The sequence below is a fragment of the Phyllostomus hastatus genome, unplaced genomic scaffold (genome assembly GCF_019186645.2).
Source record: "Phyllostomus hastatus isolate PE091 unplaced genomic scaffold, TTU_PhHast_1.1 phas_scaffold_78, whole genome shotgun sequence".
In the NCBI taxonomy this organism is placed as follows: Eukaryota; Metazoa; Chordata; class Mammalia; order Chiroptera; family Phyllostomidae; genus Phyllostomus; species Phyllostomus hastatus.
This window is the reverse complement of record NW_025334041.1, coordinates 66,206,776-66,225,800: the sequence shown is the minus strand read 5'-3', so window position 1 is coordinate 66,225,800 and position 19,025 is coordinate 66,206,776. Positions and strand designations below refer to the sequence as shown.

At 38.2% G+C, this 19,025-nt stretch overlaps 1 protein-coding gene across 2 annotated transcripts in view; it reads left to right on the top strand.

Annotated features, from left to right (window-relative positions):
* TMEM131 (transmembrane protein 131) overlaps window positions 1-19,025 on the top strand; it is a 221,560-nt gene that overhangs the window by 68,789 nt on the left and 133,746 nt on the right. For both annotated transcript variants that reach the window (XM_045827146.1, XM_045827145.1), the window contains exon 4: window positions 13,624-13,692. In XM_045827146.1, the coding sequence (XP_045683102.1) occupies window positions 13,624-13,692 (69 nt within the window). The remainder of the gene's footprint in view (window positions 1-13,623; window positions 13,693-19,025) is intronic.

Genomic DNA, 19,025 nt, shown 5'->3' with positions numbered 1-19,025 from the left:
AGTATGTTTTGGATTTTAATTTTTATCAGATATGTGGTTTGTAAATATATTTTTCTATTCTGTAGGTTGCCTTTTCATTTTGTTGTTTCTTTTGCTGTACAGAAGCTTTTTAGTTTGATTTAGTCCCACTTGACTTTTTTATTATGTTGCTTGCACTAGTGTCATATCCAAAATATCATTACTAAAATCCATGTCAAGGAGCTTTTTTCCTGTGTTTTGTCGTATATTTTTTGTGGTTCAGGTTACATTTAAGTCTTTAACCCATTTTAAGATAATTTGAGGTGAAATGAGGTAGAGATCTAGTTTTATTCTTTTGCATGTGAATATCTCATTTTGCTGACACTCTTTATTTGAGGAGACCATCTTTTCTCTGTTGAGTATTTTGGGCTTCCTTGTCAAATACTAGTTTACTCTGTATGCTTGGGTTTATTTCTGGGTTTCCTTGCCTGTTCCATTGGTCTATATGTCTCTTTATGCTAGTATCATACTGTTTTAATTGCTATAGCTTTGTACTGTAGTTTGAAATCAGGAAATGATTTTTCTGGTTTTGTTCTTCTTTCTCAGGTTTTGTTTGGCTGTTTAGGAACTTTTGTGAAATCAAATGAATTTTAAGATTTTTTTTAATTTCCATAGAAAATATGCCATTGTATTTGTGGTAGGGATTATATTAGATCTACAAATGGCTTTGGGTAATATGGACATTTTAACAGTATTAATTGTTCTAGTCCACATACTTGGGATGTTTTTCCATTTATTTGTATCTTCTTTAATTTCTTTCATTAGTATCTTACAGTTTTCAGGGTAGAGATCTTTCACCTCCTTGGTTATATTTATTTTTAAATAGTTTATTGTTTTGGTGCTACTGTGAAAGGGATTTTATTTTTATTTAGATAATTTACTATTACTGTAAAGAAACATGACAGATTTGTATGTTACTTTTGTATCAGGCAACTTTATTGAATTTGTGTATTAGGAAAAAACAGTTTGGGAGGTAGTTTTCAGGATGTTTTTTATATATAATCATGCCATCTATAAATAGAGACAATTTTATTCTTTCTTTCTAATGCTGTTGCCTGTAGTCTTTCCTTGCCTGAATGCTCTGGTAGGACTTTTCTTTTACTATGTTCAGTAGGAATGGTGAGAGTGCACCCCCTTCTCTTATTCCAACCTTAGAGGAAACGTTTTCAACCTTTCATCTTTGAGTTAGGTGTTAGCTGTGGGCTTGTCATATGTGTCCTTTATTATGTTGAGTACATTCTTTCTATACCCCATCTGTTATGAGGTTTATCATGAATGGATGTTGAATTTTGTCAGATTCATTTTCTATATATATTGAGATGGACCATATGATCCTATTTTTAAAAGACTTTATTTATTTATTTTTAGAGAGAGCTAAAAGAAGGGAGAAAGAGAGGGAGAGAAACATCAGTGTGTGGTTGCCCCTGTGCACCCCCTACTGGGGATCTAGTCTACAACCCAGGCATGTGCTCTGACTGGGAATCAGACTGGCAACCCTTTGGTTCGCAGGCCAGCACTCAATCCACTGAGCCACACCAGCCAGGGCTGATTCTTTTATTCTGTTAATTTGATGTATCACACGTATTGATTTGCATATGTTGAACCATTTTTGCATCCTAGGGATAAATCTCACTTGAACATGGTATATGATTTTTTAATGTGATGCTGAATTTGTTTTTTTATATCTATATCATCAGAAATATTGGCTTGTAGTTTTCCTGTCTTGTAGTGTTCTTATCTGGCTTTGGTATCAGGATAGTGCAGAACTGGTATAATTATTTTGGAAGCATTTGAGAAGGATTGGCATTAATTCTTCTTTAAATGTTTAGTAAAATTCACTAGTGAAAACCATCTGGTCCTAACTTTTCTTTGTTGGAAGGTTTTTGTCCCCTTAATTGTTACTTGTCTGTTTAGATTTTCTATTTCTTTCTTTTATTTTTAATTAAGTATATTTTATTGATTATTACAATTGTCTCATTTTTTTCCCCTTTCCCCCCCTCCACCCAGTACCCCCATTCCCTCCAGCAACCCTCCTTCCCTTAGTTCATGTCCCCGGGTCATACATATATAAGTGCTTTGGCTTCTACATTTCCTATACTATTTTTAACCTCTCCATGTCTTTTTGTACTTACCATTTATGCTTCTTATGCCCTGTACCTTTTCCCCCATCCTCCCCCCAAGCCTCCCTGCTGATAACCCCCCATGTGATCTCCATTTCTGTGATTCTGTTCCTTTTCTAGTTGTTTTCTTAGCTTGTTTTTGTTTTTTTTTAGGTTCAGTTGTTGATAGTTGTAAGTTTGTTGTCATTTTACTCTTCGTAGTTTTGATCTTCTTTTCTTAGATAAATCCCTTTAACATTTCATATAATAAGGGCTTGGTGATGATAAACTTCTTTAACTTGACCTTGCCTGGGAAGCACTTTACCTGCCCTTTTATAAAGTGTGTAATCTTGGATAGAGGTCCTTGCCTTTCATGACTTTGAAAACTTTCCAGCCCCTTCTTGCCTGTAAGGTTTCTTTTGAGAAATCAGCCGATAGTCTTATGGGAGATTCTTTGTAGGTAACTGTCTCCTTTTTGCTTGCTGCTTTTAAAAATCTCATTTTATCTTTAACCTTTGGCATTTTAATTATGATGTGTCTTGGTGTGGCCCTCTTTGGGTCCACCTTCTTTGGTACTCTTTGAGATTCCTAGACTTGTATGTCTATTTCCTTTGCCAAATAGGGGAACTTTTCTTTCATTATTTTTTCAAATAAGTTTTCAATTTTTTGCTCTTCCTTTTCTCCTTCTGGTACCCCATGATTCAGATGTTGGAACATTTAAAGTTGTCTCAGAAGTTCCTAAGCCTCTCCTCATTTTTTTTGAATTCTTGTTTGTTCTTTTTGTTCTGGACAAATGTTATTTCTTCCTTTTGTTCCAAATCATTGATTTGAATCCTGGCTTCCTCCTCTTCATTGTTGGTTCCCTGTATATTTTTCTTTATTTCACTTTGTATTACCTTCATTTTTTTTATTTTACAGCCATACTCAATCATTTGTCTGAACATCCTGATTACCAGTGCCTTGAACTCTGCATCTGATAGGTTGGCTATTGCCTTATCATTTAGTTCTTTGTCTGGAGTTTTGATCTGTTCTGTAATTTGGGCCATATTTCTTTGTTTCCTCTATTTCACAGCCTCCCTGTGTTTCTGTGTATTTAGGTAGAGCTGCTTTGACTATCCGTGTTAGTGTATCAGTTATGTTGTAAGGGGCAGAGCCTGAGGTATTCACCAGGGCAGGGCAACCTGCTTATAGCTTTGTGCCACTGTATGTGGAGGAGGGGTCAGAGAGGGAACAGTGTTGCTTGCTTGGCTCTTACCCCGTTTTCAGTCATTTCCCCCACTTTCTGGAAGTGACTGGTGCCCTTTTATATGCTGCCCTGGTCCTGATTCCCTGAATGAGTGGGTATGTGTAACTTCTAAGACCCTGTGGGCCCTTTAAACAGACTCTCCTGAGAGACCTGCAGATTCTTCCACTGCCACAATCCCCACTGATTTTTGCAGCCAGAGATTTTGAAGGTTTAATTTCCCAGTGCTAGTGTTGCGGAATATAACTTACACTCGGGGGAGATGGCAAAGCACGATTCTTTATTACGTGCGGGCTCAGAGGGGAATCTCAAATTCTGAGCAATGAGCTCAAGCTGGAGTTTCTTTTACATGCTTGTTACAAGGCAAAAAGGGTGGGGGGAACAACTGCTAAAAGCAGGCATACAGAAGCAGAAGCGAAGGTTAGTGTTTTGGCCTTGAGACAACTGCTTATCGGGGAAAGACTGCAGCCTGGGAACAGCTGCTGGTCAGCTCCTACTTAAGAATAGCTACTGCTCAGCTATGTCCTGTCACACTAGAACCCTGGGCTGTGTGGTCTGGCCTGGGGCTGGGATTGCATGCTCCCCAGTTGTCCCTCTCAGTTTTATCTGCCTCATGTGACTATAGGACCCCCTGTTCTGCTGGCAGATGCTGCCTCGCCTCCCATCCTTTCTGGCCTGGCTGACTGTCTCCACCCCTCCTACCAGTCTGGATGAATGTTCTTCTTTAACTCTTTGGTTGTTAGACTTCCATACAGTTTGATTTTCTGGCAGTTCTGGTTGTTTTTTGTTGTTAGATTGGTTGTTATCCATCTTAGTTTTGTGTGTGGAGTTGAAGCGTGTCTACCTATGCCTCCATCTTGGCCAAAAGCCAGATTTTCTATTTCTTTATGATTCGGTTTTGGTAAGTTGTATGTTTCTAGGAACTTATCCATTTCTTCTGGGCGTTACAGTTTGTTGGCATATACTTGTTCACAGTAGTGTCTTATGATCCTTTGTATTTGTGTGGTATCAGTTGTAATGTTTCCTACTACATGTGTAATTTTTATTTTGAGGTTCTCTTTTTTTCCTTGGTGAGTCTACCTCAAGCTTTGTCAATTTGGTTTATCCTGTCAAAGGACCAACACTTAGTTTTATTAATCTGTTTTTTATTGTTTTTCTGTTCTCTGTTTCATTTATTTCTTCTCTATTCTTTCTTCTTTCTGCTAACTTTGGACTTAGTTTGTTTTTTTCTAGTTCCTTGCAGTATGAAGTTAGTTTGTTTACTTGTGATCTTCCTTTTTTCTTGATGTATGCTTTTATTGTTCTAAACTTTCCATTTAGAACTGCTGTTTTTCATCATATAAGCTTTGATATGTTGTGCTTCCATTTTCATTTGTCTCAGGATACTGTCTCATTTCCCATTTTATTTCTTCTTTGATCCATTACTTGTCCAGGAGTATGTTGTTTAATTTCCATGTGCTTGTGAGTTTTCATTTTCCTTCTGTTACTGAGTCTAGTTTTATACCAAAAGATACTTAGTATATTTCATTCTTCTTTAATTTGCTAAGATTTGTTTTGTGGCCTAACATATGCTCTGTCCCAGAATGTTGCATGTCAACCTGAGAAGAATATAAGGGAGACCCCCAAAAAACAGAACTGTCATCTGGAGGGCAGGCCCCTTGTAGTACAGGCTTCCCTCACTAGATTAGTGTTCTAGAAACCCATCTGGATCGGTGTACCTGCTAGCATTGTTGTGAGAGGCTGCATTCAGCTTCAGTGAATGTTTTTTGAAGACCCTTTCAACACCTTGGCCCATTTCATGATGGGTGATTTACAGGCTCCCTGCCCACACCACTCTGAGTGTTTGGCAGTTTTTAACCAGAAACAGCATGACCCCTGTGCCCCACCCTCCCCAGTCACCCTGTCTGGCCCCAAGTGACATTTTCTTGTTTCCTTAGAAGAAAAAAAGTCCTCAAAAGGGAATGTTTTGCCAGTGAAGAAGAGGTGAAACAAAAAATGGCAGAAGCACTAAAAGGCAGCAAAATCAACAAGTTCAAAAACTATTTAGAACAGTGAAAAAACATCTCAGTTAGGTATATTGCATCAAATGGAGAGTACTTTGAAAGTGACTGAAGTTTAAACATGTAAGAATAAATACACATTTTTTATAAATAAATTCCAACTTTTGGGGGGTTCCCTACCCTCATATGTATTCTGCTGTTGTTGAATGAAATGTTCTGTGTACATCTCTCAGCTACATTTGGTCTATAGCACAGGTGGCAAACACAAGGCCTGCAGGCCGAATCCGGCCCTCAACCTTGTTTTATCTGGCCCAGCACCCCGTTTCTACTCGGCAGCAACACCAAGCTCCTTGCCCCTAGTTAAGGAGTAGTTACATTTATACAGTCCTAAAATTACATTCAGCCCTTTGAAGGCAGCTGCGAGGCTGATATGGTCCCCAGTGAAAATGAGTTTGGAACTCTGGATAGTGTTGTTCAATTCCATTGCTTCCTTATTGAGTCTCTGTCAGGATGTATTAGAGTTTCCAGCTATTATTGTATTTTTCTTTCTCTTTTTAGTTACGTTGATATAACTTTTATGTCTTGATAGATTGACCTTTTTATCTTTATATAATGACCTTCTTTGCCTCTTTTGACCATGTTTAGCTTAAAGTTTACTTTGTCTGATGTAAGTATGGCTATCCCTGCTTTCTTTTAGTTATCATTTGGTTGAAAATAATTTTTTTATTATGTCACAGTGTGTGTGTGTGTGTGTGTGTGTGTGTGTGTAGAAGGGAAGGGAGGAAGAGAGGGAGAGAAGCATCAATGTGTGGTTGCCTCTCTCACACCCTGCACTGGGGACCTGGCCCGAAACCCAGGCATGTTCCCTGACTGGGAATCAAACCAGCAACCCTTTGGTTCGAGGCCAGCACTCAATCCACTGAGCCACACCAGCCAGCACATCAATCTATGTGTGTCTTTAAAGCTGCAGTTAGTCTCCTGTAAGCAGCATATCTTTGGATCTTGTTTTTTTCCTTTTTAATTCATTCAACCACTCTAAGTCTTTTGATTGGAGAATTTAACCCATTTTTGTTTAAAGTAATACTTGAAGGCTTAGCTATTGTCATTTTGTTAATTTTTCTCTTTTTGTAAATCCTTTCTTCCTTCCTTACTACTTAACCTTACTGCCTTCTCTGATTTGATGACCCTTTGTGGTTGTATGGTACTTCTTTATCACAATTTTTTGTGTAACTACTAAAGGTTTTCTTTCTGTGGTTGCCATGAGGTGAACATAAAAACCACATTTTTAACATTCTATTTTAAGATGACAGCTTAAAAGATGACAGCTTTGATAGCATACATAAACTTTACACTTTTACTCCCCTCCCCACACTTTAATGATGTTAAATTTTACATATATTTTATGTTTTATAGTCAATAGCTGGTTATTCTAATTTTAGTTATTTTAGTATTCTTTCAACTTTTAAACTGAAGATATAAGTGAATTAGCACCATAATCAATATTAGAGAATGTGATTTCAGCTATATTTATCAGTACCAGTGAATTTTTCATATACATTCATGTTTTTAATGTTTATTAGCATCCTTTTATTTCTTTTTGAAGAACAGTTTATTAGGGTTTGTTTTGTTTTGTTTTGTTGTAGGGAAGGTCTAGTGAAGGTGACTCCCTCAGATTTTGTTTGTTCAGGAAGTCTTTATCCTTCTATCATTTCTTAAACACAGTTCTGCCAGGTGTAGTATTGTTGATTGGCAGTTATTTTCTCCAATATTTTGAATATATTTTTCCACTTCCTCTTGGCCTGCAAAGTATTGTTCAGAAATCTGCCTATAGTCTTATGGGGGTTCTCTTTTATGTGACAAGTTTCTTTTCCCTTGCTGCTTTCAAAATTCTCTTTGACTTTGACAGGTTCATTATAATATCTCTCAGTGTAGGCTTTTTCAGGTTCACCTTATTTGGGATCATTTGGGCCTCACGAATCCTAAAGTTCATTTTTCTCTCCTAATGTTTGGGAATTTTTCATTCATTATTCCTTTACATATACTTTCTGTCCCATTCTCTGTTTCTGTGTTTCCTATAGAATGTTTATTATTTTTCTTAATGTTATCCTATAGGTTCCACATGCTTTCTTCACCCTTTTTCATTCATTTTATTTTTGCTTCTCTAAGTAATTTTAAATTAACTGTCTTTCAGTTCACTGGTTTGTTCTTTTCCTTTGTCGAGTCTGTTGTTGAATTCCCTGGAATTCTTCATTTTTCAGCCCTAGGATTTCTGTTTGGTTCTTTTCTTTCTTTCTTTCTTTCTTTCTTTCTTTCTTTCTTTCTTTCTTTCTTTCTTTCTTTTTAAGATTTTATTTATTTCTTTTTGGTGAGGGGTAGGGAAGGAGGAAGAGAAAGAGAAAAACATCAACATGTGGTTGCCTATCACGTGCCCCCTACTAGGGATCTGGCCCGCAACCCCAGCATGTGCCCTAGACTGGGAATTGAACTGGTAACCCTTTGGTTTGCAGGCTGGTACTCAGTCCACTGAGCTATACCAGCCAGGGCTGTTTGGTTCTTTTTTAGTAGTTTTTCTTTGTTGATTTCATTTTGTTCATGCATTGTTTTCCTAATTTTGTTTTTAGTTGTCTGTGTGTTCTTGTAGTTCACTAAACATATTTAAGAGAATCATTCTTAATTCTTTTCAGACAATTCAGAGATCTCGTTTGTTGAGGGTCAGTTATTGGAACTTTATTAGTTTCCTTTGGTGGCGTTGTGTTTACCTGGTTGTCCACAATTTTTTATTCCTTGCCTTGATACCTACACAGTTACAGAGTGAATGATCTCCTCTTTCCAACTTTAGTCCACTTCAGGAGAGACAGTCCTTCACCACTCAGCTCAGCTTTGGATGCTTCATGGTTATCCTCTCATAGAGAGAATCGCAGTATGGCCAAGGCTACTTCCTGAACTCTGAGTTCAGGGGTTTCTCTTATCTGAGAACAGATAAACAAAACTACTGGCTTGGTTCTCTGTCCATGCACAGCTGTACAGTGGGCTCCACAGTGCCCATTCTCTCTGGTCAATCTTCGCAGTTGGGCAGGACTAGGTAAAGTTCTCAGCAGTTGTGTGGGGCTATGTTGATTCCTTGCTCTGGTGGGACCATGCAATAGGCATCACATCCTTGACAGCTTGATTGCTGGGAACCCAAATTCAGGAGAGCTGATCATCAAGCTCCTTGGCCAGATGGGCCAACCAGCTTGGCTCTGCAGATTGACTGAGCCACTGACTGGGCTCTCTGCTCAAGTGCCATTGTAAGTGGAACTATAGGATGGGCTACAGAGTTCCCAAGTGTTTTGGTTAGGTCTCCTGATCAAGCGAGACTGGGGACTATATTCAGTCCTATGTAGGCCTTTGAAATTGCTTCCAAGCCCAGGTGGGACCATAGAACAATCTGTGGCTGGTATGGCTTGTCGGTTACAGTCCGGAATCAGGCACAGTTGTCCATTGAGCTCCCTGGCCACTGGCTAGGATCTCTATTTAGGTGTTGTTGAAAGGAGTAGTGCAATCTGCAAAGAACCAAGTATTGGTTACCATGAGCCCCACTCCCTTCTGTATCCCAGTCTGATCCCCAGTGGTCAAGCTCCACAGATTAGCCCCCACAAACCACCCGAAAGTCCCCAAGTAGTCCTTCCAGGAAGCAACCCACAACACTGGGGGAGCTGGATGTCCACCTTGTGCTCTCTCCTTCCTAGTGGAGAAACCCTAGGTCTCCAGGGCCCTCTCAGTGCAGTGCTGGCCTGGTAGAAAGGTAGTGAGATCAGAGTTTAGCCCTTCCTTTTACCTTTCTGATGTGATCCTTTTTGGTCTCTGTGATGTGCGGTGGGGGAAATTCAGCCTTGCCCCATGTTCTTGGGTTATCAAAATGGTGTATATGGTTAGTTGCTAATTGGTCCTTTGTGGGGGACTGAAGTTGAAATGGCATATGTCCCTGTCTTGATTGTGCCACTCCCCCAAAGACACCATTGGGAAAAGGAGGGACAGGGAGAAAATATTCACAGTAGGTATATTTGACCAAGGACTTGTGTCTGGAATACATAAAGAACTCCTACATTTTATCATTCAAATAAGACAAATCCCATTTTAAAACTTTGAACTAACACTTTACAGAAGGAAATATCTAATAGGACAATCAAAATTGAAAAGGTATTAGTCCTTTGGGAAATGCAAATTTGAGCTAAAATGAATTTATGGGAAAGTACATATTATGTAGGAGTAATCTGTATCATTTCTAAGTCACCTGCTTTAGCTTTCTCTAATAAAATCGTATTTGGAACCATTTTAAATAGTTAGTGACTTTGAAAGTTTTACTTCCTTAGGTACTTTTCCCCGTCTTAATTTTGGTTGCCATGCTTGTTGTGGATCAGGATACAACAGAGTAGTCCCAGATATGAGTGTACATAAAACTGCAGCTGTCTGGGTTCCACACTAGACGTTAGGCATCAGATTGGAGGTGGGTCCCTGGAATCTACACTTCTAACATTTTAGGTGATTAAGATATAGGTAGACCACTAGCCATTCTTTAAGAAATATTGGGTCAAAGAGTGCCCTTTACTTAGGTAGTAACTGGCCCTGGGAAAACATTCTAAATTTCTCAGTTTAAACAAACTCCCAAAGCTCCAAGAAGCCTTGTGTGCTTCATGTGGAAGCTGACTGCCTAACTCTGACCTGACAGTTCTCCAGGCAGCCTCGACCATGTCTTGTATCTCTTCAGTTGTTCCCTAGTTTGTCAAAAGCAAGGCTTTATTCATCTCTTTATCCCCAAATAAGCAGCAAAAATTTTAGTGCAAATAAAAACACTGTATTGAGAATTTCAAAACAAATATGATCAGTGCAGAAAGCATAACATCATGCATTATACTATTACAGTGTCTCAGATTCTATTTCTTTGAAATTACCAAAGGTATCATTGTTCATATTGCTTCTTCCCCAGTTTATTTTTCAACATTACAGAATTGGAAACATTTGCTCTCTGTTAATAAATCACTAAATGTCATGGCCTTTCTAAATAAATGTACGAGTAACCCTTTTGATCAGTGTGGCTACATGACAGTTACATTACTGGAGTTCTGATGTTGTTAAAATAAGATCGTACTCCTTATACCTATGCCAACTGTGTTGTACCCACTCAAATGTTAAGCTGTTCCTTAGATATAGATCTGCTGTTGCCTTGAAAATATGCATTTATTTATGAGGAGATAATCTTGCATAAAATCACGATGATAATTGCTAGAGACACTATGCCACTTCTCTGGAGCATTTTATGGATGATCTAAGCCCACACAGACCAAAAAGACAAAGTTTAAGGATTTGAAAGAAAGAAAGAGAATTGTTTTTACTTGCAGGTGATTTTTTTACAGAGATAATCTAAGACAGTAATTATTTTGGCAGCCCATATAGTGATGGGAAGATCTAAGAGAATCTGTATACAAACTATTAACAATTAAGTCACCAAGTAACTGGGTATAAGATCAGTACACAATAATCAATAATTTTTTCATACAAAGCAACAACCATGTGTATCCAGCTGCCTACTTGACATCTCCATCTAGATAATGCATCTCAGGTTCAAATGTCTAAAAATACTCTTGAATATCTAACCATCTTCCCTTCCCTACTTCCAACCCACTCCTCCCATGTCATGACTTAAGTCCAGTTTCTCAGGCCAAAATCTTAGAATCAAGTCATCTTTGATTCTTGTCTTCTTTCTCTCTCACTCCACAATTAGCCTGTCAGTATTACCTGTTGTCTGTAGCTTCCAAATATATAGGATAAGGAAAAAGTAGGTTTACAGTTTTGAGTACGTGAAATAAGAGTTTATTCTTGTATTATTATTTATTCATTATTATATTATTCTCCATATAAACAACTGTAACCCTACTTCTGCCCCACTCTGTATTCATTTAAAAAAAAAAGCCACTTCTTACCACCCTCCCTTGCAATCACATAGACCATGGCTGTCATTCCCTCTTGTCTGGACTGTTGCACCACTTCTCTGCTTCCACTTTTGGGTTGTTACAGTCTCTTCTTCACATAGCAAGCAGCCAGCATTAACCTTTTCACACGCGTAAGATCATGTTCCTTCCTTTCTCAAAACACTGTTAAGGCTTTTGGTTATACTTAGAATAAAATTAAAACTCCTGCTAGAACACCTGAGCCCTGCTCCTACCTCCTTCTCCTCCTTCCCTGCACTATGACCACATCAGCCTCCTTTTCCTCAACATCCTAAGTGCATCCTACTTTCTTTCCCCAGATCTCCCCCATAAGGTCTCAGCTCTAGTGTCCCTCCTCAGAGCGGCATTTTCCATCCCTGCTGTGTGTGATTTGTCTTTATGTGTTACACATCACTGCCTGATATGTTCCACTTTGTTGTTCCAACTGGAATGTCAATGCCATGAAAGCAGGCTCTTTGTTTTTGTTCCCATAGCCCAGCACTAGACAGTCCATGGGGTTCAGTATATTTGTATTGAATTTACAGGGTGTGTACTTTTTTTTTCCTTATCTGGCCACTTTAGATATTTCCATTTGTAACTTGCAGGGTAGACTCTCAGTTCTTTGAGAGAAAAAAACTGTATCTTAATCTCCTTTGTATATCTAAGAAGTCAGTGTTTATATGTAAATTATCAAGTTATACACATTTACTTTCCTCTTTGATTAGATTAAGATTTTATGCAAGCTTGGATTCTATACCAGTAAGACTGGTGAATTGATCAGTATTTCTTGTTTCAAAAGAGCCAAAGTGTCCTTGTTACATCATGTCTGAGGGCAGAAATCAAGAGTAGATTCTGTACCTCTTGCTGCATTTAGCAGCTGTCTTGTGAGGAATTACACCTTCTTTGTCCCAGTGCTTTAGTAAAGTATACTCTTAACGTTCGGTGTTTTCCTTCTCATTTTTGTGTGTCATCTTCCCAGCTCACCATGTGTAGGGGGGTTACTGAGCAGCACAGGTTACTCTTAATTAAGAGGGCTAAAAACACCTTTAGACTTTGTTACTTTTAGCTCAATTATTCCACTCCTCAAACTATGTAATCTTTATAGAATTGAGGTAAAACTAAATTTCCAAGATATTTTATATATTCTTGTCTTTTTCTAATGTATTTCCTTTATTTCTTGAATGACATTACTGTATCATTTGAAGCTTGTGTTCTTGTTGAATTATGGTGATGATGGAAATAGTCACAGAATGGATATTGCTCATGTCATTTTTTAAAATGCAACAAAAAGATAAACATGGACTATTTAGAAATTTTAGTGGCTGACAATTTCTGGTTTTCTTGGCATATAGACAGTAAGTGTAGGTATGTGGGCTCCCCCTGCCCTAAGTTGTTTATACTTAACATCACTGTTAGGTCATGGTGATGTCTAGGAGTTTTGCTCTTTCAAAACCTGTCCTAGCCCTGACTGGTGTAGCTCAGTGGGTTGGGTGTCATTCAGAAAACCAAAAGGTTGCTGGTTCAATTCCTGGTCAGGGCACATGCTTGGGTTGCTGGGCCAGGTCCCCGGTTGGGGGCGTGCCAGAGGCAACCTATTGATGTTTCTGTCTTGTATTGATATTTCTTTTCCTCTCTTTCTCCTTCCCTTACCCTCTCTCTAAAAATAAATAAAATCTTAAAAAAAAAAAAAAAAAACCTGTTCCAGTAGGAAGTTCTAGTATCAAGTGGGATAGTTAGAAATACCCAAATATTTAGTCCAGGCTATCAGAGATCAGTGTGTTCCAGAGTCTAAGATTAAAAAGATATTTCAGTTGTTGGAAATTTCTATCCCAAAGTTTATTTTAGCTTAGTTCCTTTGCCCTTCTAGTTATAATGTGATCATAGTGATTATCTCTAATATATTGTCTGCCAAGTATGTATAGTTGTTTATCTATTTATTGTTCATTGTACATGTATCAAAAATCCAAATAAGCCTATTAAGGAATATTATTGTCAGTTATAACAACCAAATAAATTTCAGCATTCAGTCTGCCTGAAAAGTGTCTGATTTTGCATTACCTTGCATTATGGAAAATACTCCTGTATTGTTGTTGTGTTTTTTTTTTCCATTTTGTTAAAACATGGAACACTCGATCGTTTTCTCTAATAAAGAAAGTAATGCACATTTCTAATAGAACATTAGTCTCCACTTCTCTTAAAGATACATTCTCATGACAAAATTTAACTTCCTGACTTTGGTTTGGGGAAATGTGTTTTTTGAGGAATTGCTTCTTATGCTGTTTTCTTTTTACTTACAGTATATCTCTGTACCGGGGTAATTGTAGACCTATACGATTTGAACCACCAATGCTGGATTTCCATGAACAGTAAGTTTGAAATGTCCAGACCATAGTTCTCCTTTAAAATATTGTATGTATTTTACTCATGTGTTTGTCTTGCCTTTTGCCTATGTTATTACCTGTTTAAGAAAGTTAATGTTGAAGTCATCAGGGAAACAAATCATGTTGAATGCAGTCTGCAAACGGGAAACGATATTATGACCCTAACATATACTATACTATTAACTTTCGAAGTTTGAAAACTACTCACATATTTGAGTCTCTGTTTCTCTGACCTTCAGAATAAGCATAAAATTTATAGGTAATTTTTTCTGATTAGCACTTCATTTCCATTTTTATTATTTAAATTTTTCTCATGGATGTAGAAGGGTATATTATTTGTTTGTTTGATGCATTGCTTTTTTCTTCTTCTTAAGCCCCTATGTTGGAGGTGAGATAGCACAGTTAGACAGGTATAGTCAGACCAGCCGTTGGTCCAGGAACCTTGATACTTGAATTCCAGCTAAGAAATAATCCAAAGCCAAGATTCAAACTTTAAGAAAAAGTTTATTTAAAAAGTTAAAGAGGTAGAAGAAGTGAGCTGTAGAAGAAATGTGCTCAGGAAACAAGTTGCAGAGGCAAATAAAGGCTCTTGGAGCTTAGTAGAAGAAAGAGAGGCAAGGAAAACACACCTGGGGAAAGAGAATGGGAAAAGGTGTGGCAGTGCTCCAATGTACAAACTTTTATATATCATCAAATTAATGATATCACCAACCCAGAAGGGCAAACAAAAGCAAATCCCACAGAAAGACAGGGTTTCAGCTGCAGACATGCTTCCTCAAACTACACTTCTGGCTCCCCACCTACCTCTGAGTCTCAGGTTTTGCACATTGCAGATGTACTAAGGGGAAAACAAGTTTTCACCCATATTCTGTTCCAACCCTATTTACCAGGTGGATAAACAGTACATCTTACATGATCCAACTACTAGAGTAATGCCCCTCTGATAAGTTAGAATAAATCAGAATAAAAACTGATGATCTCCATTCTAAGACTGTGACATGAGCAATACAAGGGTGTGTGTGAGTGTATATGAGTGTGGGGATATGAGTTTCAGGATACTATAACAAAATTTAAGCCTAAAGTAGTATATATTTTTACTTTGAAAAATTTAGTAACCATTTTAGAGAGATTGTTTACAAAGTTATATCCAACTTTTTTTATTTCATTATTTGTTTTTTGAGAGAGTTTTACAGACTTTAGGGATCCCTTGAGATAAAGAAGTTTTCAGGTATACAAAAATACCTGAATTGGAATTGGGAATTCCTTTTCCAAATTATCTGACCCTCAACCCTTTAAATAATGACCCAATCCCGAAATAGGAGAAATTGAATTTTCATAAATCTATGTCATAAAAACCACATGGATGTAAACAGAGGTTCCTAAATTTAGAACTTTTGAATGTAGGAAATCAGAAGGGTTGTGAATGAAAGAATTTGCCTAGCATTTTTAGAGCTAAGGTCCATTTTATGAAATTTGAAAGTAGTTATGATTTCATTTATATGTGGAATCTAATGAACAAAGTAAACTTTGTTAACAAAGTGGAGACAGATTCATGGATACAGAGAATACACTGACAGCTGTCAGAGGGGAGAAGGTTGGAGGCTGGGTGAGAAGGGTAAAGGGATTAAGCAAAGAAATAAGAAAGATTCATGAATACAGACAGCAGTACAGTGATTGCCAGAGGGAAGGTGGGGCAGAGGGAGGTAGAATAGGGTGAAGGGGAATAAATGGTGACAGAAGGAGACTTGACTTGGGGTGGTGAATGGACAAATATACAGGTGATATGTTGTAGAATTGTACACCTGAAACCCATATAATTTAATTAACTAATGGCACACCAATAAATTCCTAAATAAATTAAGTAGTTTAATTAATTAAATAGTTCCAAAGGTAGTTTTAGAACAAAATGAAGTTGTACATTTTCACTGAAGAAAGTAAATTATCATTGGGTCAGGAAGAAACCAGTTGCTAAAGGAAATCAGAGATGTGTTAGCACATATCCTCTTTTAAAGCTGTATGTTTATTTTTTTTACCCTCAGAAGCATAAAACTTAATTGATTAATTTTTTTCCTTCTTCGACTGCTTTTTGCCTCCAAAAATCCCTTCTCTTTATTAAATGAATATTATGTGAGAAAAGAATCAGATTAGAAGAATACCTTAGTACAGAATGGCCCATCTTCATGCCTGTTAGTTACCTTCCATTCTTCCACCCCTTTTACTGATATAACCCCAGTTTCCAGCCCTTAAGAAAAGTTCCCAGTAGAACAGTAAATCCTAACTAATCTACGTCAGTTGTAATAATCCCATTCTTGTTTGTGATCAATTCAGAGGTGGATGTGACCCGTTCTGCTGAACAATGTGAGAGGTCTGGTCTACTGAAGGATTTCTGGGGGAGAATTTTTTTTTCATTCCAAAAAAGAGATACGATTAAGAAATACCCGTCTTCCATGCTGGATATTGTCTGTATGTGATTCCTGGGATGCTATGGCAACCATCTTGTGATCAGTTGGCAGTGCTAGCCTGAGGATCAAGCCAGCAAAGTGTGTCTGACAGAGGGAAAAATGGAAAGAACTTGTGCCTTTGACCATATTGTTACACTGCTGAATCAGTCCTGGAACTGCCCACTTCAGGGCATTTTTTTGTTAGGTGACAGTCACTGGTATTGCTTTCTTGATCACTCATAGATTATACAGCACTGCTGAACCATTCCTGTCCCTCAGCTCTTTCTCTGCCTCCACCCTTGTGAACCATGTTCCCTGTTTTCCTCCTGTGTCTAAGGCTCTTTGTTCTTAGTCCCTTTCAGGGTTCTGTTCCTCTGACTGTCTCCTAACTGTGGCTGCTTCTGTTGCCTCAGCCCTCTTCAGCCAGCTCCACACTTCTTGACTAAGAGATATTTCACACCTTTGGCTTATACCTATGGTTTCCCACTCTGTACCCCGAGTCCCCTCAACAACTCTCACCTCGAATCCCCAACAACACTTTAACCTCAGTGCATCCTGCTCTTGCTTCTGTATTTCCAATCTCTGTAAATGGTGCCAGCAAGTCACCAAATCCTGAATCCTGAGGATTCCTGGATTCCTCCCCTCCCCTCAAAGTATCCCATCCCTTATCTCACCAAATCCATTACTATAATCCTATCACTTTTTACATGTCTTCTGCTCTCTAACCTTTACTGCTTACCCTTTTCCTCTTAATTCAGGCCTTCATCATTTCTTACCTAGACTGTGACTACATGCCTGCCATTTCCAATTTATGATCTATACTATCAACAGATAAATTTCTTTATTATCAAAATCTTACCATGTTATTTCCTGAACTCCTGTCCCCACAAAAATCCGTTAATGGTTTCCTAATGTCTTCAGGATAATGCTAAATGTCTTAACATCACATCTGTCCTTTACCTTTCTTATATGCCACCCCACCCTGAACTACACCTGTGGAGAACTATTGATACTTACAGTGCTCTGAAACACCTGATCTTTCTAAGCTCTAGTTATGTTATGCGTACTTTAAGAGTCTCCCATATAAAAATAATTTTATGGACGCTTTTATGTAGTCAGAAAAATATAAAGAACAGATGATGAATGTACTATTAACTCAAATTCAGTAGCAAACACTTTTGACATATTTTACTTCATGTTTTTGTTGACTTTGAATCATTTGAAAGTGGCAGACATGATGACATTTCATTTCTGTCTTCTTCAGCACACATTTGCATTATAAGGACGTGCTACATAATTGCAGTACCATTATTGGTATTGAAAGACAATTAACAGTAATTACAGAGTACCTTTAATTCCTCTGTTGTAGTCAGTGTTTCGTTTTAAGGGATAGAAATCTCACTGAAACTAGTTGAAGCAAAAATGAGTTTATGTTGGAAGGAACACTGAGAACCGTAATATATCTGCAGGAAGGGAAGAGATGCAGCTGGGACCTGGGGACAGTCGGATCCCCGTTACCCCATGCCACCTGTACTCTGTTATTTCTGCCTCACTGTGTAGGCTTATTCACTCCACTACCAGCGTTTTCCTATAGTGATAACAGATTCACTGATTGCTCTTCAGACTCACACTCTGTAGCCTGCCTCCATTAAAGAAGAATAGTTTCTTTTTCTTTAGTTTGAAAAATCTCAGAGTAATGCAGTAATCACCTAGGCTTAGCTCAGATGTCTATCCCACCTGCCAGACAAGGTGGGTATTTGGTAGTGGACCTGTCTTCAGGTATGTTTCCCTATGCTTCTCCCAGAGAAGAGAAATCATACAGTGGGCAACTACTGCAGTTGAATTCAGTTACAGCCTCCCTCGCCTGTTGACTCCCTAATGACCTTTAGAGCTGTAGGGGATAGCTATCCTCTGTAAAACAGGCCTCTCCCAGCCTGCCCAGCAGAGGTAGAAACTGCCTTCTTGCTGCTTCCGTGGGGTTGTGTTCACCCCCAAAAGTGGGATGAATCCCCACCCCAAATTTGGTCCAAATGCCAAGACTGATGATGTCACACATGCACACACACCAACAGGGTAGGAAAAGGTTTATTATACTCACATAATGAAGCTTTCTGGAGAGAGCTAGGGGCACGGGGAGGTTCTCCCAAGGAAGTCTGAAAAACGGCTTGAGAGAACAGAGAAAGGAAACTGACTTGGCTTTGGTTGTGGTTAGGGATGAGGTTGGGGTGGGCTTGCATGGTTTGAACTTCGGACTGGGTCCAAGAGGGAGAGTGTTCAGGCTTCCTTACTGGTCAGATGTGTAGCATAAGGTGAAGGAATGTTTGGTGCTTGAAACTGTCAGTAATTGAATGGTAACCATGGAGTTGACTCTTCATTATTCATGATGCCTTCTACTAACTTCTGTCTATGCACAGCTGTTGAGATAAATATGCATTGTCTGTCTTTGTACTTCTGTTACATTTTTCACATTTAAAACTTATATTACACGGTAATTAAGTCCAACAAATTATCTGCTGATTTCTTTTGCTTTAGTTAATTTAGTTTTACATTGTTAAGTGTTTTTGCTTCATTAGGGCTTCATTAGGTATTTGCTACCTTTTCTTCCTAATCCAGCAATGTACTGATTTAATACCCATGCTATAAATGTTTTGTTGACTTGATCTGTATAACAGTAATTTTAGGACTTCAGAAGTGTCCTTAACAGAACACTCTCTGATATTTACCCCAGAAGTTTTAAGTGGAGTTATCATTGCTTACTACATTGACTGAGGCACTGAAGTTCGGTCTAAGATATTCTGTGAACTTTTTCCACTGCTTGTCATTTTTGCAAATCCAGAAGCCACTCTTAAAACTCCCATTTGCAGTATCTGGAAGAAC